General features: G+C 38.5%; 1 protein-coding gene across 2 annotated transcripts in view; it reads left to right on the top strand.

The window, feature by feature from the left end:
- Positions 1-24,114, top strand: part of LOC122806739 (protein huluwa-like) — a 606,708-nt gene that overhangs the window by 361,320 nt on the left and 221,274 nt on the right. For both annotated transcript variants that reach the window (XM_044077421.1, XM_044077414.1), the window contains one exon: positions 12,082-12,283. In XM_044077421.1, coding sequence (XP_043933356.1) covers positions 12,082-12,283 — 202 coding nt within the window. The remainder of the gene's footprint in view (positions 1-12,081; positions 12,284-24,114) is intronic.

The raw sequence follows: 24,114 nt of genomic DNA, 5'->3' as shown, positions 1-24,114 counted from the left end.
GCATCTCTCACAGGTTGTAGTGTTGGGTGGTAGGATGAGAGGGTTGTCTGTGTACATGAGGCAATTGCTGCATTGCCCCAAGATGCCCAGATTCATCAGGTAGACAGGAGAAAACACCAGTAGCTGACCCCTAGATATGCCTGGATAGGTGCTTATTTGTTGAGTACTAGAAACTGTTTTCCTCTAGACAGTGAGGAAAGGTGAGTGGTGTAGTAATTTGTAGCTTATTTAGTGCTTACAGTAAGTTCTGGGCAAGACTGCAATCCAAATTGTAGCTTGCTACAGATCCCCCACCATGCCCCAGGATTCCCACTCCTCATTTCTTGATACACTGGAAAATATTAGGGTACAACCTAACACCCTAATAATGGGCGATTTCAACTACCCCACCATTAACTGGGAAAACTACTCCTGTACCAACTCTTGTGCTCAACATTTTCTGGAATTCATAACTTCCAGTGCCTTCCAACTTATCCACACCCCCACCAGGGGCAGCAATATCCTAGACCTGGTTATTACCAACATGGGCAACTGGTGCTCTACACCAGAGGTCAATTCCTTGTTGGTCAGATCCGACCACAAGCTAATCACCCTAGACATCCACATCCCTCCCACAACCCCCATTAGGGAAACCACAGTAAAAAATTTCTCCAAAGCCAACTTCACGCTTCTTAAGACAGAAGTGACAAACGTCACGACACCCATGCTGACGGACAATAGAGGTATGACTGCTGAATCCTACACAAATGCACTTTATAAGCACTTACACGAGTGCATGGATCATGCAATCCCTAACAGAATCAAGATACTATCCTCCAAAAAAAAAAGGAAGCCCTGCCATAAACAAACTCAACAACAGAAGAAAGAAACTGTTGCAAAAAAGAGTAAAATCCCATGATTGGAGAAACTCCCTGGTCAGCCTCAGTAAGAAGCTGAGATCCCTCATAAAATCCTCCAAAGCTAGTTACAAAAACAAAATCGCCACTGACTCTAAAGACAACCACAAAGCATTCTATAGCTATGTCAAGAATCTCAATGGCAACACTGAGATCTGCTCTGAGTTACAGCACAATGGCACTAAATATACAGAACCAACTGATATTGCCAACATCCTGGCAGATAGGTTCAGTGCTAACTTTACCCCCCTGTCATCCCCTAAAGGGCCCATCCCTATACCAGAAGAATGCAAAGTTCCTGTAATTATGGCTGCACAGGTAAAATAAACACTATCCAAAGCCAAGAACACAGCATCCATGGGACCTGACAACATCCCAGGCTGTGTTACATGAACTACAGAATGAACTGGCACCCCACCTAAGTACCATGTTCAATCATAGCCTCACCTCAGGCCATGTGCCCACTGAATGGCGCACAGCGATGGTTATCCCACTCCACAAAGGGGGAGCCACCATGGACCCCAGAAACTACCGCCCCCATTAGCCTAACAAGCCTGTTATACAAGGCTATGGAACGTATCATCATGGAACTTATAAACAATGACATTGGTAATCTCCAAACTCAGGACCCCACCCAGTTTGGGTTTGTAAAAGGCAGATCATGTCTCCTAAACCTAATAGACTTCTTTGAAGCAGTCACCAAAGCCGTAGATGAGGGTAAGTTGTTTACACAGCCTATCTAGATCTCGCCAAAGCTTTTGACACCATCCCCCACTCTAGAATTATAGATAAACTCACTAAACTAGGTATAAATCCCTATGTCACAAGATGGGTTGCCAACTGGCTCACTGACAGAACCCACACTGTGAAAGTAGCAGACTCCAAATCCAACTTCAGACCAGTGACAAGTGGAGTTACCACAGGGTTCAGTCCTGGGTTGTTTGGTATCTACTTCTCTGAAGTACAGGCTAACACAGAAGGTCTTTGGCTAACGAAGTTCACAGATGACTGCAAACTAGAAGCCATAATCAAAACTCCAAAAGATGTGGACATCCTACAAAAGGGCCTCGCTGAGACAGATGCCTGGTGTCAAAGCAATGGCCTCAAGCTCAGTGCCAAAAAGTGCATTGTCATCCCTTTTGGTAAAAACTCTGTACACATAAACTACCACATAGGGTGGTAGTCTACTTAACACCGAAAGTGTGATGAGACCTTGGGACACAGGTGGATAGTAGTCTCTCCTTTGATAATCAGGAAATCCTTCTACGTGGCACACCTCATCACAAAAGGTTTCTCATCCAGGAAAAAAGAGGTCATTGTTCCCCTCTACTCATCACTCATTAGACCCATTATAGAGTACAATGCCCCTTTTGGTATGTATCTCACAAGACATCTACAACAACTGGAAAGGCCGCAGAAATGCCTCACAAAGAGGATTACCAGCCTCAAACAGATGCCCTACGCAGACTGTCTAAAAAAACTGCAGCTTTACTCCATCGCATATCGCCTACTCAGAGGCGATCTCTGCCTAACACACAAAGCTATGTCAAACCCAGAACTTTTAGACATGCTCCACTTAAAGAAATCCCAATCCCTACGAGCTACACTCTCTAGGGACCTAAACCTTGTCACCACAATAAATAGAACATGCTGGAGGGATAGATTCCTGTCCCAGAGACTTCCCATACTCTGGAACAAACTACCTATCTATATTAAACAAAGCTCCTCATTAGCACTCTTCAAGAAAAAGCTTGATGATTGGATGGGAGAGAGGAAATTCACCACGGGATCACTTCTGTGGCTCTGCTTGACAGTGGCACAGGAAAATAATTTTCTTGCATGGCGAAAGCCTGGGTACCTTTTGGCTAGGCTTATATAGACCCTAGGGCCAATAGCCTAGTACCTACCTATGAGTTATAGCCTGGTAGTGCAAGAGTGCTTTCTGCTGCCTTGAACCTATGATGTTCTCCATTTTAGCATTGAGCAGCATGACTATCAGATAGCATTTGTTTGTAGCTCTTACGGTGGTAATTTGGTCTTTGGAACACCGCCCACCTTCGCTTTGTCTTAACCCACCAGATGCACAGTAGCAAGCCCTGCCCAAACCCCACCCAACACCCAGCAGCAGTGTGACATTCAGTCGAGAAATAAACATTTTCTTGTGTTTGTCGTCTGAATTAATATTCATTGGAATCAGCAAGCACTTGGGGTATTTTGCTAATGACACAACAATGTTGAAGGAATGCATTTAATTACAGTACATGCATACTTACTACCTATGCTATAATGGGGAAGTTGAACAATTCTGGGGAAAAGGCAAAAAGAAAAACATTTTTCTTATCAATAAATCAAAATTCATTGCATCTTCTTTGGGAGAAGCCCTGTACTGCACAGGACTGTGTATGAGTACACAGGTCTACTTCTCTTGTTCGAACAAGAGAAGATCAAGACCCAGTTTAACGAAAGTAAACTTAACCAAACGTGCATTTTTGCTAAACTCACTTTACCAATCTCGGACTGCATTCTCGCACTTAGTATATATAAGTAGCGAGGTCTGGTCCGGCAAACGGGGAGCAAGCCACCCCCATGTGGGGGGGGGGGGTGCTGCGCCTCCAACACCCATCCCCTACTTATATATACTAACTCTGAGATTGCACTACATTGGGGAAAAGGTATATTTCCTTGTCCCTACTGTACTGCTGCTCGTGAGTTTCACGAAAGTGTATGTTCGGTTAAGTGCACTTTCACTAAACTGGGTCTCGATCTTCTCTTGTTCAAACAGGTGTAATTTCGAGCAAGAGAAGTAGACCCGAGTACACATACAGTCAGTGAGCCATTTCAAGAAGGCAGAGATACCCTTCTTTTTAAGGAGAGAAACAAAATAAAACTCAGACTGCAAGTCTCACTCCAGCACACAGCATGCCTTGGTTCACCACAGACACACACACAAATATTAATTTTTTTCCCCTTAGCTTTTGCAGGGAGCCAAGCCCCCCTGCACCCCCTGTGGGGGGCCTGTGCCCCCCACTCCCTGCTACTTAAATATACCAACTCTGAGATCACACTACATTGAGGAAGAAGGTGAATTACAACTACACAATGAATATTAATAATGTCAGAGGCAAATCTGCATGCCATGCCAATCATGCAGCATTTGCATATTACATTACCAGCTTTCTGTTTGTCAATCACACTGGTCATGTCCATTCATGCACAGATCAAGCAGTGGGTTAAGACAGTTCAACAAAACCACGTGTCTTATCAGAGACTGCTGTTTATGCTACTGCTATTAAAGTAATATACTTTTTCTTGACTATAGTGTGTCTGGGATTTATACTGTAACAAGATAAAAGTTAGATATAAGCAGTATAATGTTCTGATCTTGGACTGCTGGGGGGAGTAGAAGTAAACTGATTACATGTAAGTATTAAATTATCATGGTTTCCCCAGTGTTGTACAATTAGAAGTGTAGAAAATGTTCCTGGTTGTGTTGTAAACAAGGGAAAAGTTTTCTTTTACCAAGCAAACGGACTAGAATATGAAAAACATGTAAAATGATGTTTTTCTAGCATTTGAGAATAACTACTTCATGTATTTGTAAAGATGTTAACTGTTTTTCTCTCCACTAGAAAAGCTTTCCATTTACAGCTGGTCTGTCTGTAGGTGCAAGCAATTAATCGGTGTAGTACTTGGTAAAAGAAAACACTAGCTCTAATATACATAATTAAATCTAACTTTAGAATAAGTAAAATTTGTGGATAAAGTTATCTGATTGGGGCAGTTGGCCGTACATGGAAGGGTAAAGTCTCTTTTTGGGAAGTGTATATAGTTTTGTGTGTTTGGTGGGATTTAAAATGGGTTGGAGGTTAAAAATGAAAATGTACATTTTTTGAGTGTTATTGAAGTGAATAGTTTGGAAAAATGTGACATGGATTCAAACTTAAATAATAAGCTGCATCAGCTGCCAAACATTAGTGTGTGCATGCAAAGCTGGAAACATGTATTCAAACAACTGTCATGTAAAGTGTATGAAAGTAATAGGTTCTTATTCGAATGACTGCCTTATCACTTACATCATGAAATGTAAATGGCATTGTGGGTATGGACAAAAAACAAATAGTGAATTATATAAAGAAGTGTAGAGTGCAAATAACACTGTTACAGAAGACACTTTCATAGAAATAAACATGTAGATTTGGCTGAGAAAGGATTTTAGAATGCATATTCTGTTGAAGTATCAGAGATAAAGAAAAAGGCAGATAATGGAAAAATATAAACTGCAAGGAACCACCATGAAGCGTAAATAAAATTCACAGTTTAATGGAGAAACGAGCGCTTTCACGCACACTCAGGTGCGCTTCATCAGGTTAATTTTTAAACAGTAAAGCCATTCCTTTATATATAAAAAAAAGTCTTCAATTAGTCAATCAAATAAAACAATTATTATACAATTAAAACCAAGGCAATTTCAAGTTAAAGAAACAGAAATCACTTGAATAGTCAAACATCAAATTTTAAACATACTACACATAGCAATGTATAATCTTGTCACCAATAAAATGTGTAGAGATGTTAATCGCGAGTCAAGCAAGAATTTCATTATTTATTTAAACTTGCCTGCAAGTTTCTACTAAACTATGTGACAATTTTAGTCAAACAATAAGTTCAGCACAAATTCATGTAACAATAAAATCAAGTTAAAACATTCATCTCATTCTGTCGCTCATTAGTCAAATGCCTTAACACTGAATGTTGGAATTTGGTAAAACATCAAAATCCAAGATCTACATGTATTCACCTTATTCAGTTAGGCCACAAGATAGTAAATACGTTGACACTGTATCTCATACTTAGAATCCACACAATAAGTATAGCATAAAGCTCGCACTATTTCATTGTTGAATCTATAATTATAACTAAGTAATAATGCTGTTACATAAAGGAATATAGCGATGTATTAAGCATATTCAAACAAATCATGTATATAGTACAGGTTATTTGCAGCCAAGCCAAGCACGAGGAGACGTTAGTAATTCATAACAACAATGAGATATGGTGAAATATAAAAAGATATAAGTCAGAATGTAAACTCATCCACCATCTGAACGGTATAAACTGCTCCCGTTCAAGTAATAAATACTACAGCTAGAATTAAATAAAACATACTATCTATATAAATAAATGATCATTTTATCATATATAGACATGAATATTAACATCTGTAGTGATATATATGGTTAAGATACAACCACATGTTTCTAAGTGGTAATCATAGCCATAAGTTAAAACTGTAAGCGTATGTCATAAAATATGTGTATCACTCATGACAAAATGAAACCTAAGTCATAGACTGGCTTGTATGATTGAAACAAGCATGTAATAAATAAATAAGTAAATAAATAAATAAATAAATGGGTGGGTTATAGTTAAGACATTCTAAACAAACCATATAACAACCTCAGGGTTTTTTACATAGGTGTTCCAAGGTCAAACTTATCGGAACAATAAAAAATAATACAAGGCATTTTATGAGGATCCCAAAAGAACCGGACGAATGCTAACAGTTGAATTAAGTCCTGGTTCTATATGGGCCTTTAATCTCAGTATCCATCTGAGTTCAAACAGTTCGAGGGTGCCTATGTGGTCTCCTTCCCTTCTATTGGGGTTCACAACCTGTAATATCAGAAAGCTAAAGTTATGATGGGGTCTATCATTACAGTGCATGGCTAAGGCATTGGCAAGATTATTCTTCCTAATATCATATATATGATTGTAAATGCGATCCTTAAATCTACGTGATGTCATCCCTACGTAATATGCATCACATAGATTACAGGATGCCAGGTAAAGGATTTTAGAATGCATATTCTGTTGAAGTATCAGAGATAAAGAAAAAGGGGGAGGGGATTAATGATTGCAAGAGGGTTCCAAGAATGATAAAAGAGGAGAAATACAATGATGATGATAAATTTGTGACAAGTTCATAATTGCAAGGAAGGAGGATTAAACTGGCATGTATTTATATTCCACCTAAAACTTTTATTAAGGAGCTTAAAAGAATTATGGGAAGGTTAATTAGCTTTCATGGGTATGGATTGGAACCTGATATAGAACAGTGAGTCTGTATTTGGGGAACCTACAAGGGAAAATCAAGCAAAATAGGGTAGATTTTTGAAAAAATGAATACAAATATTTGGAATGGAAGATGTGAACTTACAAGGAGGAACCCAGATAGAGCTGGTGTATTATTCCCCAAGGTGCAATAACTGAGCTAAATGAGCCAGAAATTATATTTCACAGGAAAACGGTATTTAATTGAAAACTTTGAAACACATTCAATAATTATTTTCAGATAATGCACCAGTAAAGACTCAGGTAAAGATGCAGGTTAATCCAGTAAAAATGGGTCACTGGTGCTGTCCTACTGTGTGTGTCTTTCGGCTTTTCCCGGTTAGGGGTCGCCACAGCGGAACTCCAGTCCGCTAATGATTGGCAGTTGATTTTTACATGCCGAGTTGCCAGCTCTGACACACAGCCTTCAACGAAGGTACACCCATTCACGCATGTCTGCACGCAGAAGACGCTCTAGCTGAGAATCGAACCGGACAGCGTCTTACTGTGAGGCGGCAACGCTACCGCAGCACCACCACCGCTATGTACTAATTTGTTAAAATAGAGGAATTTAAGAAGTGGGTGGCAGAAATGATTCAGGACTTTAGAGAAGAAACACATTTCTTCAGAAGGGATAGTTAGGGGATGGGATAAAATGAAGATGGGATTTTAAAATATGATAGAAATAGGAGTGAATGATATGGGAAAAATGTAATAGTAATTATTTAGAGGGATTATCACATGTTAAAATATTGTAGATGAAGGGGACTCGTAGATTAGCGCTCATCAACTGCTTCTCTTCTTAAAGGGAAAATACGTGAGTACTTGGATAATATGTCTGAGTTTAGAAAGGTTGCTGTTAAGTGTTTTTGAAAGCAATCCCAGAGAGCAAAAAATATTAGCTCAGTGCCTTAGACAACAGAAACTAGAAAGTGATGTTGTCAAACTTGGGGAGCCTCTGACTAGATAAATAAGCAGAGACTCTATAGAGGTATTGGGAGTATTTCAGAAATTCTACAAAAATCTATGTAAAGCAGAGGAATGGAAAGACCACAAAAAGACACAAATGGATTTTTTTATGGGGGAATTGACTCTTAGAAGAATGAGGAATATGAGGCTCAGGAATTAATAGCTGAAATAGGAGAGACTGAAATAAAAATGGTGACATATAATTAGTAAACGGGAGTCTCCAGGAACAGATTGTATTCCCATGAAAGTGTGAAAGCTAGGAAGGAAGGAAGTGATAAATATTTGTAGGGTTTTTTAAAACGTGTCGTTGAAAAACATTGGAAAATTATTGCGGGGAATCAATAATTGAAAGTGGTGGGGATAAGTCCTAGGTTTGTGTACAGGAATGATAATAACTTAAAAATTCTGCTAGAAAAAGGTAGGGACACAGTGACCTCAAAAGTGTTTACTACCAATAAGCCACCTGTAATGTACAAGTGTTATGGGTGTGCCATGTGTAGATGCATCTTAGAAGGTCCATATATTGAACTTCCTCATATTGCCCACACCATCAGAGTGTCAGGATCTTTCTGTTGCAAAATTCGGGGGTGGTTTATATAGCAGTATGTGGCAAATGCCTATAATTTTATGTTGGGATGACCACTAGGAGTTTAAATACAAGGATTAGAGAACACATGTACAGCATGAAAAAGAAAGACAACAAAAATGCTTTATATAAGCATAGTCAGGAGTGTCATGGTTTAAAAAAACATTTATTTTCAGTATTAGAACGAGGTAAATTGAGTTTGAGAGGGGGTGATTTCAAATATTTTTTGGAGCAGAGAGAGGCTAGATGCCAAATTAAGTTAAAAGCAGGTAAAAACAAAACAAGCCTTGATGTTATTAATATTACATGTTTTTTAAAAAATTGTAGGGTATATGTAAAAAATAAGGGTACAGTCATTTAACATTTTACACTAGTCCCTCTGAGAGCTTTAAAGATGTTGGTTTATATTACCTATTTTACTTGATTGATTAATTGAATGTTAGAGTATTTAAGTTGATCTGTGGGGTCTATATTAGAATCGTGAAAGCTGACTTTCACGAATACAAATTCATCGACACATAAATATCGATGTACGAAAAGAGCGAAGGACTAAAATAGCGAACTGCAGAATGCCGAACGTATTTCCAGAAGCATCAGCACCATACAGGTAAGGTAAACGTAACTGAACAAACCTAATGTAAAACACTTTTCAAACGTTTTTTGCAGGGGGGGAAGCCCCCCTGCACCCCCCACACCCCTCTACTTAAATATACCAACTCCGAGACCGCACTACAGTGGGGAAAAGGATTTATTTTTTCATCCCCACAATCACCCTGCTGGCCAAGGTAAAACGTTCGGTATTCTACAGTTCGTTGTTTTAGTCCTTGGCTCTTTTAGTACATCGACATTTATGTGTCGACAAACTTGTATTCGCGAAAGTCAGCTTTCACGATTATAATATGGACCCCATCTGTCTATTGTTTTTATTATTTCTGATGAAGTCTTGTTGATGAAAGCATTGAATAAAGGAGGTGTACGCTAAATATTTGTGGTGTCTCAGACTGTGGCTTAGTGTTTTTGTTTTTTTAATATTTTAAAAGGAGAAACAGTACCAGCGTCTTGGAAGAAAACTATGAGGGGTGTATTACCTAAAGAGGGTAAAGGCTCTTCAGAACCATTTTCGTATATACCAGTTTCAGTTTTGAATTATGATTATAAGGTGTTTGGCTACACCTTCTCTCTAATAGCCAAGGGGTTGCCAAAAGTGATAGATATGGAACAGTGTGGTTTTGTGGAAGGGAGGCAGAAATTTGACAACATTAATAGAAGAATGATGATCACAGGGAAGCACAGTGTAAGATGACACAACTACTGTTGGAGAGTCTTGATGCAGAGAGGGCAGTCGATAGTCAACTTGGATTTTATAAGTAGACCAATGGTAGCATTTGCATTCCCTGATAGAATAATGGGGTTATTTAGGGAGATATATACAAAGGGTAAGAAATAAGAATTCAGGTGTTAGGGGGATTTCTCTCTGATAAGCTATGTTTGAACAGAGGAACCAGGCAGGGATCTCATCTTTTCCTTTTGTTATTTGATTTATACTCTAAGCCATTGGCAAAGAAAATAAGGGACTCCCAGATTCAGCAATGTAACTGGTATGATCAAGAAAAGTTAACCTTATTGGCAGATGATATTTTGTACTTGAGGAATCCATGAAAGGGCATGTCAGTGTTGCAGAAAATTTTGAGACCATGTCAAGTATTTTTTTCAGAGTATAAAATAAATTAAGACAAAAGCTTCAACAGTAAATTAGTTCCCATGCATGAACTGGTTTAGCAGTATCCACATTTAGATAGACATAAGATGAAGTACTTGGGTGTATGGATTATAAAATCTTAGCTGTTATAATAGAATAATATATGCTAAAAAATAAAGTAAAATATAAGAATTGAGAAGTTGGCAGTTCTTGACTACAAATATGGAAAGTAAGGTACAAGCAGAGAAAAAGTCTCTATCCATTTAAGTATTAGGTACTCATCAAGCATATTTTTATCAACTGTAGGAGAATTTGTGGACCATAATAAGTAAAGAATTGAATGAACTAATTTTGGAGTGAAAGAGGCTGAGAGTTAGGTAGTACAAGTTATTTCTCTCTATAGAATGAGGTGGCTTAGGATTACCAGATGTGAGAGGATACTTTAGAGCTACATAGCTGAGGCTGTTTTACATAACAGTAACTTCACAAAATAAGGATTGTAGGATTTTGGATGCAAGCCCATAAGGAGAATAATGTCCATATAGAGTGTTTTATTTTATAAAGTAGCAGAAAGTATTTCAGAATATAGCCAACATCTCTATTAAATTATCACTAAAGACATAGGCAAACATACAGTAATATAAAAGAAAACAAGCCATTTTAACATATTTCAGTTACGTATGTTATATATCATAAACACTGAGAGAACATTGTTTTGCTCCCAAGTATGTAGCAATGTCTAGAGGGTTTAGGATTTTTGCAATGAGGTGTTTGCATAGATATTTTATACCCCAGACACACTTCAGAGTATTTTACTCAGGCACATGTAAAATGCTGACAGGTGTGATGGGAAATTGAGGGATAATTGGGAACATGTTTTTTTTAGGAATTTAATGAGTTGGCAGAATTTAAACATTCCCTAAAGGGTACTTTGTCATGAATGCTGGGGGAACAAATTGCCATAACTAAGGAAATTACTATTTTGAACTGGGATATAGAAACTGAATGGCCTAGACGTAGTAAGGCCTTACTAAGTTTGATGATACTGGCTACAAAAAAAATACATTACTAGAAAATGGAAATCAAAATCTAAAACAACCATAAAAGAAGTATTGGATGTTGAAAATGCAATAAAATAATTGGCTCAGGATCTTTAGAAAAGGGAAGGAGTAAACTTGAAATAAATGGAATTTGTTAGAACAATACATGCAAAATACTGTTTAGGAGGAGAAGTAAATTCAAGTAAGGTAGAACTTGAGCAAGTTAATGTTTGAATGATCATTAAAGAAATCCTCTATGTATAATACATTGAAATGTTTGCAGTGCTCTGCTTTCTACTGATATATGTGAACCCATTTTGTGACTAAGTATTTAAAACAGTTACATTGATTGCTTACTTGACAGTTTAACATCACAACAAAGTGATGTTGCCTTTTAAAATCAGTCTTAAACTGTTACAATGATAGAGCTTGTTGATGAAGAATTATCAACATATATTTAGCTGAGTTGATGTGTCACCAGTTTGTGTAGAGATTTAGTATTTCATTCGGTGACTTAACCAGTTAAATTTCAAGACTGTTTCTGTCATTGTACAGTTTTTAAACTCTTATTTAATGGATTGAGGTTGTATACTGAATGATGTTGATAACATTATTGGTGAGCGTTTACTGTGACAATACACATAAATGACACTTACTATGGTTACGAGTTTACCAAATTAAATTAGTGGATGAAAATTTAGGAGAAATCTCAACTGGTTTGAGACCATGTTTAAGATTCATTAGCCATATAATGTATTATTTTTTTTTCTTTTTTCTTAGGTTATCCCTCCAGTGAGTTTCCCACATAGAACAAGCACCCACACAAGAGTTCAAAACAACAACATCCTGTTTGTTAGCCCTTTGGATTCCATTCACTTTGAGTATGCCAGTAGCATTCCAAATGAAAATACAGTAATTGTCAATTCTGCCAGTTCCTTTTCAGAAGGGCCTGGCCTGGATTCAGATTTCGGAGCTAGTGCAGGTGAGATTGCTAACTGCAAATCATTTAATTAGGTGTATACATATTTAAAAATTATCAAAACAGATATGATTTAAGGAAGAAGTTATGTATCCATGCATGACCATTTTTTGTTGTTGAGATCAGACTTAAGTTTGTTGCAAGCAATGAAAAGTGATTGTTCTTAAAGTAATCCTCCAATTTATATGCATTAATTATTTCACTGGGCTGTGTGTTTATGAAAAGTTCCAAAACTTGGAAAGCTTATGGAGCTCTGCGAGAACATGTCTTAAATTTGTATAAGCCATCAGATCTATCAGCATGCAATGTTTAAACAACAGTCTTGATAACTGCTTATTAAAGTGAAGGAAACTTTCTAAGGATGCCTTTTGGTATTCTGAAGATCACCTTTTGCATTTTTGGAATACCGAGAGAGTAAACCTGAATGTCAGGGTATGCCAAATCAAAGGTTGCAGTAGTTCAGAGTATTCCTTCTACAGTGAAGAATAGTGGTCTTGGAGATAATATATTTTGGGTCTATATTACATCATCGAACGCTTAAAAAAGTGAACGCTGATTGATCGACCTAATTTAAGCAAAAGCTTACAATCTTGAACTGTCAGATCAGCGATTTTTTTCCCAGGGAAAAATATCGCTGATCCAAAACACATACACACAACACAAGCACACCAAACAAACAGAAATCCACACACATACACCTAAAATCTGATACCTAACCCTACACTAAACTATGCACACACCACTAACTACCCACTTACCTTAACCCAAACCCTAACCCTAAGGTCCGTCACTATCGCACACTCACCTCACTCGCTCCCTAACCCTAACTCACTTAAATCCGCCCTAACCCTCATATCCACTCAATCGCACACACAACCCGAGCCCTAACCCTAACTCACCTAAATCACCCTAACACTCACATCCACACAATCGCACACTTAACTGAATCCGACTGGTAACTTTCCACCATAATACTGAAAATACCGAAGCAACAGAAACGGACAACCAAATTCTTTCCCTAGGAAAAAATTTGAGTTTCTGCTGCTTCGATATTTTGCAGTTTCGTGAAAATAAGTTTGATCAATCAGCGTTCGCTATTTTAAGCGTTCGAGGATATAATATAGACCCTATATTTTAGCAGCAGAGATAGAGTTTCAGAAGGCCAAAGCCCCTCCGCAAAATACTGTAAAGGTGTTAGAGCTAGTTTTGACATTTGCAATATTTTATTGAACTTGTACTTATTTTCAGAACCTAGAATTCATAGTTTTCACCTCTGATAGGGAGCTGCATTTTAGCAATGTGAAATCAGTTACTTGGCACTTTCCCATTTCTGGAAGATTTGGAAACATGTGAATTATTTAATTTGAACTTTTACTTTCATAACAGGTTTTTTAACATCTTTAAATCATCACAAAGATATGGTATGAATATAAATACATTAACAGAAAACAATCTATATTAATATTTCTATTGTTTCTTAATGTGGTGTACACATTCTCTTTTTAACAGTTTTCATTCACTCCAATATTGCTCAGTTCCTGCCTTCCCTAAAACCTCACGTCTCTTCTTGAACATTATTCTGCAAGAATTATTCCACAAGTTGTGTTTTTTTTCTATGCAGTTTACTCCTTCCCTTTTATAAATATCCTGTATCCAGTGCTTTTATATCATATGCAATATTAAATACTGTAGATACAGTTTGTTTACATTTTGATTTCCATTTTTTAGTAATTGCTTTTTTGGTAACCAATGTTAATAAACTTAGGGCATTGTTATATCTAGGCAATCTAGATCTTAATATCCAAGCTAAAAAATATTTTTTCCCTCAGAACCATTTGCTTCCCAGCATTTCCAACAAAATATTCTGCAGGGAGTTTTTGAAATTTGCCAACTTAATTCCCAAAAATATGTTCTCAGTTACTTTCTAGACTTTGTTGCATACTTGGGAGCTGTACAGATGTCCTCCTATTGTTCCTTTGTAAATTGCCTATTTTCTTTTCCAAATCTTTTCCAGCCTTCTCTGATTCTTGCAGTTTTTATGCAGTATTTTATATGCACTTCTAATTGTCCCCTTTTTCACAGGAACTTCTTTTCTAGACTGAATTAAAATCTGTGCCAGAGCTGCTCTTTCACATAACACTCTCCTTATCTTTTTATTTTTACCTGTACTCTATCAGTCCCTGCTAGGGATGGCAGTCTCGAACCTGCACTCCAAACTTTTGCTTAGCTTCTTCCCATTGCATTATTTTCCCTCCCTAAGTATTTCCTTCCAGTACCACATATCTTTTGGTCTAAAATGGCTCTGTACCTAAGGTTTTTGGATAATGAATGTTATATTATGGTCAGGCGAAGTGGTGAGTTTAACAAATGTTTTTTAATATATCAACAATACTGTTGATTTTTTTTTAATTTTACATGAGACAAGAGTACAGATGTTTATTTAGATGTTAACATTACCAAAAATGTTAATGAACAACATTTTTAATCCAATATACACAGGAAGCAAACATTCTCTAATGGATATTTACACTTTCAGAGTTTATAGGTTGGTACTAGGCTATCGGCTCTAGGGCCTGTACAAGCCTAGCCATAACAATTCCCTGGATATTTTTCCCACAATATTTACTTCCCTGGACTTCTGTCTAGCAAGGCGACTGACTTGATCCCCAGGGTGAATTTCCTATCTCCCATCCAATCGTTAAGGTTCCTTTTGAAGAGGGCCAAGGAGGCACTCTGCTTGACATGTATGTGCAGTCTATTCCAGAGTATGGGGAGTTTCTTGGTCAGGAACCTATCCCTCCAGCATGTTTTGTTCATTGTGATGACAAGGTTTAGATCCGTGGAGCATGTGGCTCTGAGGGATTGGGATTTCTTTAAGTGGAGCATGTCCAACAGCTCAGGGTTTGACATGGCTTTGTATGTTAAGCAGAGATCGCCTCTGAGTAGACGATATGCCACTAAGTATAGCTGGAGTTTTTTTAGACGGTCAGCATAGGGCATCTGCTTTAGGCCTGTGATTCTTTTAGTGAGGTATTTCTGCGGCCTTTCCAGCTGTTGCAGATGTCTTGTGAGGTACATACCAAACTGGGCATTGTACTCTATAATGGGTCTAATGAGGGATGAGTACAGTGGAACAATGACCTCCTTTTTTCTGGATGAAAGCCCTTAGTGATGAGGTGTGCCACATAAAAGGATTTCCTGACTGTTGTGGCGATGTGGTTATCGAAGGTGAGACCACTGTCCACCTGTGTCCCTAAGTCTCTCATCACACTTTTGGTGTTTAGTGTACTTCCACCTATGTAGTAATTCATGGATACATGTTTTTTACCCAAAGGGGACAACTGTACATTTCTTGGCATTAAGCTTGAGCTCATGGCTCTGGCACCAAGCATCTGTTGCTGTTAGGCCCTTTTGTAGAATATCCACATCATTTGCAGATTCAGTAAGGGCTCCCAGTTTGCAGTCATCTGCAAACTTTGTTAGCCAGAGTCCCTTAGTGTTGGCCTGTACTTCAGAGAAGTAGATGCCAAACAAGAGCGGTCCTAGGACTGAACCCTGAGGTATTCCACTTGTCTGGAGCTGGATTTGGAGTCGGCTACTTTTACATTCTGGGTTCTGTCAGTAAGCAAGTTGGCAACCCATAGAGTGATGTAGGGATTAGTTTATCTATGATTCCAGAGTGGGGGATGGTGTTGAAGGCCTTGGCGAGGTCCAGATAGGCTGTGTGGACTGCCCTACCCTTGTCCACAGCTCTGTAGATTTATTTGAACAAGTCAGTCAGGTTCAGGAGACAAGATCGGCCCTTCACGAACCCAAACTGGGTGAGGTCCAGAGTTTGAAGGTTGCCAGTGTCTTTGTTTATAAGTTCCATGATAATGCATTCCATGCCCTTGCAGATCAGGCTAGTCAGACTGAATGGACGGTAGTTCCCGGGATCCAAGGTGGATCCCCCCCTTGCGGAGTAGGATAACTGTAGCTGTGTGCCAGTCAGTGGGCATGAAGCTTGAGGTGAGGCTATGATTAAACATGTTTTTCCCAAAGGGGATAACTATACATTTCTTCACATTAAGATTGAGCCCATGGCTCTGGCACCAAGCATCTGTTTCTGTTAGGCCCTTTTGTAGAATATCCACATCATTTGGGGATTCAATAATGGCTCCCAGTTTGCAGTCATCTGCAAACTTTGTTAGCCAGAGTCCCTTAGTGTTGGCCTGTAAGTCAGAGAAGTAGATGCCAAACAGGAGTGGTCCTAGGACTGAACCCTGAGGTACTCCACTTGTCACTTGTCTGGAGCTGGATTTGGAGTCGGCTACTTTTACAGTCTGGGTTCTGTCAGTAAGCCAGTTGGCAACCCATCGAGTGATGTAGGGATTAGTTTATTTTTATTTTATTTTTATTTTATTTTACATTTGTTTACCGGGCTAGTCTAACTGGATACATGTCCATTTTCAGTAGAGGCCCGGGGAGAAAAGCTCCTAGATACATACAGCTTATTAACTTATTTCTATCTATGAGTAACACAAATATGCAAAAGAAAAAATACAAACAAAAATAAGCATAAACAGCACTAAATTACAGGATAAAAATAACAATTCTAGCTAAATAATCTGAATAGGATGCAGTTAAGTAACTATAGAGCTAGTCAGGTTTGGAGCAATGACATAGCCAGTGAGATTTGAGATATACTTTCAGATTGTTTTTGAAAGTGGAGAGAGAGGGAAGTGTACAAATATCATTTGGTAGAAGATTCCAGGCTTTCCCTACAGTATTAGAGAAAAGAGAGTCACTGGCCTTGTTGTTTATTTTGGTAGTATGTGCTAAGAGTTTATGTGAGGACCTTAGGGAATCTAGGTTTTATAGGGAGTGATTAGTGTGGATAGAGCAGGTGTTTTGGATGGTGTGTAAAGGGTTTTGTGAGCTATAGTTAGTTGATGGAATTTAATGAGGTTCTGTAGTTCAAGCCAGCCTAGCTGTTTTAAATTGAGGCAATGATGGGTTCTATAAGGGTTTCCTGTGGCAACTCTGGCGATGTTATTATAGGACATTTCCAGTTTGCTGAGATTGTTTTTAGAAAGTTTGGTAAAGATGGGTGAAGCATATAGAAGAGGAGATATTAGATGTGTGTGTGCTATTGTTGTACGAGCAGAGGGTAGGAGAAAAGATTTAATCCGATACAGGGAGCCTAATTTTCTATTTACAGATTTAATAGTATTGTTTATATGTATATCAAAGTTTAGTTTATTGTCGATGGTGACTCCTAGCAGTTTAGTGGTAGGTTCTGGGGATATAATAGTATTGTTGGTGGAAGTGACTGAGAAATCTAATGTGGGGAATTTACTGTTGGGAGAGAAAAGAAGGAGTTTAGTCTTTTTGGGGTTTAAGAGAAGGCATCTATGTGTGAACCATTTCTCAACTGTGTTGAAAACTTGTTGGGTAAGGTATAGGAGGTCTGAAGAGGATGAGGCTGAGCATATAAGTGTGGAATCATCTGCATATTGTATACAAGAGGCTTGAGGGATAGCCAGGTGGAGGTCATTGATGAAAATGGAAAAAAGTAGAGGTCCAAGGATGGAACCTTGGGGGACACCTAGGTTGACTGGTAGGTGGGTAGAGAGAGACTTGTGCCATAGTACGGCCTGCTGTCTTTTGTCAAGGTAGGACTGGAACCACTTAATGGAGGATGTGTCAAGTGATAGGGATTTTATTATGGTGATGAGAATTTGGTGATTCACCATATCAAAAGCTTTAGATAGGTCAATGAATAGGGCAGAAGAGAGTTTGTTTAGACTATGTTGTTTATCTATGATTCTAGAGTGGAGGATGGTGTCAAAGGCCTTGGCGAGGTCCAGATAGGCTGTGTGGACTACCCTACCCTCGTCCACAGCTCTGGAGATTTATTTGAAGAAGTCAGTCAGGTTCAGGAGACAAGATCGGCCCTTAATGAACCCAAACTGGGTTGAGGTCCAGTGTTTGAAGGTTGCCATTGTCTTTGTTTATAAGTTCCATGATAATGCATTCCATGCCCTTGCAGATCAGGCTCGTCAGACTGATGGGACGGTAGTTCCCAGGATCCAAGGTGGATCCCTCCTTGTGTAGTGGGATAACTGTAGCTGTGCGCCACTCAGTAGGCATGAAGCCTGAGGTGAGGCTATGATTAAACATGACACTTAAGTGAGGTGCCAGTTCATTTTGTAGTTCATGTAGTACACAGCCCGGGATGTCATCTGGTCCCATGGATGCTGTATTCTTAGCTTTGGAGAGTGCAGTTTCTACCTGTGTGGCTGTGATTAACGGGATTTGGCAATCTTTTTTTATCGAGATGGGCCCTTTAGGGGGTGAGAGGGGGGTGAAGTTGGCACTAAATCGATCTGCCAGGATATTGGCAATATCCTTGGGATCAGTATATTTAATGCCATTCTGTTGTAGCTCAGAGCAGATCTGAACATTGCCATTTAGTTTCTTGACATAACTATAGAACGCCTTGTGGTTGTCTTTGGAATCTTTGGCAATTTTATTTTCGTAACTAGCTTTAGAGGATTTTATGAGGGATCCCAGCTTCTTACTAAGGCTGGTAAGGGAGTTTTTTGCATCCTGGGATTTTCCTCTTTTCTGCAACAGTTTCTTCCTTCTGTTGTATATTTTGTTTATGGCAGGGGGCCACCAGATTGGCTTCCTTTTTTTGGAGGAGAGCATCTTGGTTCTATTTGGGATGGCATGATTCATGCACAAGTGGATGTGCTCTAGAGTGCCTTAGTGTAGGATTCAGCAGTCAAACTTTCTTCTCCCATCTGCATGGGTGTCATGAAGTTTGTCACTTCTGACTTGAGTAGCATGATGTTGGCTTTGGAGAAGTTTTTTACAGAGATTTCCTTACTGGGGGTGGGATGTGGATGTCAAGGGTGATTAGCTTATGGTCAGACCTGACCAATGAGGGGGTGACCACTGGTGTGGAGCATCCATCTCCCAGGTCTAGGATATTGGAGCCCCTGGTGGGACAATGGATTAGTTGATCCAGGGCATTGGAATTTATGAATTCCAAGAACCGTTTGGAAAAGGTGTTGGTACCAAAGTACTTTTCCCAGTTAATGGCAGGGTAGTTGAAATCACCCAGTATTAGGGTGTTTGGTTGTATCTTAATATTTTCCAGTATGCTTAGAAAGGTGTAGTGAGAATCCTGGGGCATGGTAGGGGATCTGTAGCTAGCTACAATTTGAATTGCAGTCTTACCTAGTGTTAGTTGCACCTGGTGAATTTCAGATGCATGGTGTTGGGCAACTAACCTGGAGGTGTGAATATGGACACTCCTCCACCTTTAGTGCTTCGGTCTTGGTTTGGTGGCCGAAAAGTGTGGTAAGAGTTGTAGCCTGGTATTGCAGGGGTGCTCTCTGGTCACCCCATATGGCAGAAGAACCTACATTGCATTGAAAAAGTATTTGCCCCCTTCCTGATTTCTTATTTTTTTGATTGTTTGTCACACTTAAATGTTTCAGATCATCAAACAAATTTAAATAGACAAATATTAGGGAATGATAACCCAAGTAAACACAAAATGCAGTTTTTAAGTGATGATTTTATTTATTAAGGGGAAAAAAACTATCCAAACCTACATGGCCGTATGTGAAAAAGTAATTTCCCCCCTTGTTAAATCATGAAGTAACTGTGATTAATCACATTTTTGGGAAAGCTGAGTTCCATTCCACTAGCCACACCCAGGCCTGATTACTGCCAGACCTGTTGAATCAAAAGATCACTTAAATAGAACCTGTCAGACAAAGTGAAGTAGGCCAATAGATCCCAAAAAGGAAGACATCATGCCGCGATCTAAAGAAATTCCAGAACAGATGAGAAACAAAGTAATTGACATCTGTCAGTCTGGAAAAGGTTACAAAGTCATTTCTAAAACTTTGGGACTCCAGCGAACCACAGTGAGAGCCATTATCCACAAACGGAGAAAACATGGAACAGTTGTGAGTCTTCCCAGGAGTGACCGGCCTACAAAAATTACCACAAGAGCACAGAGACGACTCATCCAAGAGGTCATAAAAGAACCCAGAACAACATCTAAAGAACTGCAGGCCTCACTTGCCTCAGTTAGGATAAGTGTTCATGACTCAACCATAAGAAAGAGACTGGGCAAAAATGACATGCATGGCAGAGTTCCAAGGCAAAAAACACTGCTGACCAAAAAGAACATAAAGGCTCATCTCACTTTTGCCAAAAAAACATCTTGATGATCCCCAAGACTTTTGGGAAAATATGTGGACTGACAAAACAAAAGTTGAACTTTTTGGGAGGTGTGTGTCCCATTACATCTGGTGTAAAAGTAACCCAACATTTCAGAAAAAGAACATCATGCCAACAGTCAAACATGGTGGTGGTAGTATGATGGTCTGGGGCTGCTTTGCTGCTTCTGGACCTGTCCGACTTGCTGTGTTTGATGGAACCATGAATTCTGCTCTCTACCAAAAAATTCTGAAGGAGAATGTCCTGCAATCACTTTGTGACCTTAAGCTGAAGCACACTTGGGTTCTGCAGCAGGATAATGATCCAAAACACACCATCAAGTCCGCCTCTGAATGGCTTAAAAAACAAAATTAAGGTTTTGGAGTGGCCTAGTCAAAAGTCTGGACTTGAATCCAATTGAGATGCTGTGGCATGACCTTAAAGGTGGTTCATGCTCGGAAACCCGCCAATATAGCTGAATTAAAAAATTCTGCAAAGAAGAGTGGGCCAAAATTCCTCAACAGCGATGTGAAAGACTCCTTGCCAGTTACCACAAACACTCGATTGCAGTTGTTGCTGCTAAGGGTGGCACAACCAATTATTAGGTTTTGGGGCAATTACTTTTTCATATAGGGCCATTTAGGTGTGGATATTTTTTTTCCTTAATAAATAAAACCATCACTTAAAAACTGCATTTTTTGTTTACTTGGGTTATCTTTGTCTAATATTTACATTTGTTTGATGATCTGAAGTGTGACAAACATGCAAAAAAATAAGTCAGGAAGGGGGCAAATACTTTTTCATTGCACTGTACCTCGCAGGGGGGTATACCATAATCAAGAACTCAGTAAAGGGTCAGACAGAGAGAATTTGTTCTGATTACTTTCGGATGACAGGTTATGATTGAAAGTGAAAATGTAAAAACTATTTTTTTTCTGATCGAGGGTATCCTGAGAAATTTCTGGACAATGCCATGGGTGAATCTTTTAATAAATGAGCAACTGGTTTAGGCCCATTTTAAGAGAACTGGATTTTATACTAATACACCAAAATAAGACCACTTCTAATAATTACATGAAAGCTATGATCCTTCCTTAAATGCTTGGCACTTTTAAAGTGAAAAAAAAATTATGGAAAGGAATTGGTCTGGTGTTTTTGGTATAGATGGACCTACAAGTACCTTTAGGACAAAGCATGGGTTTGTGTACAAAAAGGACCCATTAAGGCCCTGTATGAGAAAGGACAGTGTGACAATGAGATTGCTTTACCTGCTGCAAGACTGGTGGATGAAAATATGTGGGGCTTGTTCCCATTGTAGATTTGTAATGGATTCTGTAAATGTTATTTCATTTTACCCAGAGGTTATTGCATGTAAGGGTAGGTTTAATAGTACTACAAATGGGTGGTAAATTTGGCTAGCTGCGTTACATGAGAGTCTTTCTATATAGGTTAGACTGAAAGGATGTTGCATTCTAGGATATATGAACATGCTCATGCCATTAAGAAAGGTGGCATGGCCAATGCACTTGCTAAACATTCAAAGTGCTGTGTAGGTTTTAAAAAAAAAAATCTTTTATTTTAGAGAAGGTTAACAGACAAGAAGGGAGTGAAAACTGGGAAAACCGTGCTTGAGTCAGAGAATTGCACTGGCTGCTATTATTAGATACTGGGCACAAACCTAAATTAAATGATTACATGTCTGTTAACAGTATTTTACATGCCAGTGCAAACAGGTTATAATGCTTTTTTTTTAGTAGCTGTCAATTCATTTTATGATAAACTGATTAATTAAATTTGAAATTATTTTCTTTGTTACTGCTTCACAGAGAGATTAAGTAACGGGTACTAAGTTGTTACTTTAAATTGTTGATTGAGAACACTGTTTTAATATTGATTGAATTATGCCACGTAATTATGTTGTGAAGAATTTTTAATGAATGTGGGTAAGTCTACTCAACAGGTCTGATGAAATTCTGATGCAGAACAAAAGTGCTTAACTAGAATTGTTCAGTTAATAAACCGTGATTGTGGTAGAACATGCAGTGGCATTTTTTTATTTATTGATTTTTTTTTTGGTAAGTGTTTCACATTTGTGGCAACGTCTTTGGTTTCTTTATTTATTTCCCCTAATAAATTCTATACCCCTCTTGCCTATTTTTATATCCCTACTTGCAGTCATACCTGTTGATAAAATCTCTTTTCTCCATTCCCGTGATGGATTGTTCTTGCATTGCTTTTTGCTACTTTATGACTATTATACTCTGTATGGTAGTTGTCGCTTTCCTTTAAGACCAACATACAAAATCCTAATCTTTCCTTATTTCTCAAACTCCTGTCCTGTTTAATCATCATAGCTTTCCACTTTCATTTATAGCCTTTTGCTTGTGTTATGTATGTGAGCCTTCACTGCATAGCTCTGAAGTATTCCTTCACATCAGGTAATCTTATACCACATTGTTCTATTATGGGAAGAATAACTCTTTCCCTTTTCCCTTCCCAAATAAATGCCTTCAACTCTTTTTATTAGTTACCATCCAGAATGCCTTCTCTGGTTGATTAAAAATATGTCTGATCTGTATATAAAACTAAAATGACTGAAAAACATTATGATTGCTTGTGCCTTACTATCCATATTCATTATCAAGACCTTCCATCTTCTCAATTTTTGTATTATTTTGTGTAGTTTCCACCCACATATCCCTAGCAGCCGTAACAGAGCACACCTAAAATTTCATCTGGTCATGTCTCCATAAATATGAGTATTGTTCAACCAACTTATGAGTGGGTTCGTAGTTTACCCCTATAGCCTATGTTTTATCTTCATTTATTTCATTTCCCAAAAAGACTTGAAATGATCTCAAAATGTTACTCAGCACCAAAATCTCCTTCTCGGGATTTATCAAGTACAAAATATCATCTGCAAATAACACTAACTGCTCTTGATTGCCATTCCATTTATATCCTTGATTTTGTAACTTCTCTATCATTTCTAACTGCTCTAAATATAAAATAAATAACAAAGAGGAAGAGGACACCTGGTTCCCCGGTCAAACACAGGTTGTTGGAAAGGAACCCTGTAACCCTTCTTATGTCTTCCTTAACAACCCATTTATTCTATGAGGGAACGCAAATGCTACCATTGCCGTACTCATAAAATCCCAGCTGATTCTATCGTACACTTTCTGTTCATCAAGCCCCACCAGCAATAGCAACATTGCTTTAAATATTGCTTCCCTCTGGATCATCATTGCTGTCCTTCTGATGATCACTGTTGCAGTATTACTAAATGGGATATCTCTCTAGGGATAGCTGTATGTCTAGCCAGATACCAAAGCCTAGGTATCTTTCTTTCCCCATGTCTCTAGCATTTGATCAAAGTGCACCAATGCTACAGTGGTATATAAGGAACATACAGGTGCATATTATGTCAAACTTTTTCTCTGCCAACCCAAACATTGAACTTGTGCTTCTCTTTTAGATGAGAGATTGATGCCGGTTCTGTTTGCCTAGAGCAGATAAGTATTCCTAGTGGGGAATCTTTTTTTATATAATTTTTGATTGAATGTAAACTTGTTTCATGTTAACTAAGAAGAGAAAATGTGATTATGGGA

This window comes from Protopterus annectens, chromosome 1.part1 (genome assembly GCF_019279795.1).
Source record: "Protopterus annectens isolate FY-2018-M chromosome 1.part1, PAN1.0, whole genome shotgun sequence".
NCBI classification, from domain to species: Eukaryota; Metazoa; Chordata; order Ceratodontiformes; family Protopteridae; genus Protopterus; species Protopterus annectens.
The sequence above is the reverse complement of the archived record's forward strand: the minus strand, read 5'-3'. Positions and strand labels throughout refer to the sequence as shown.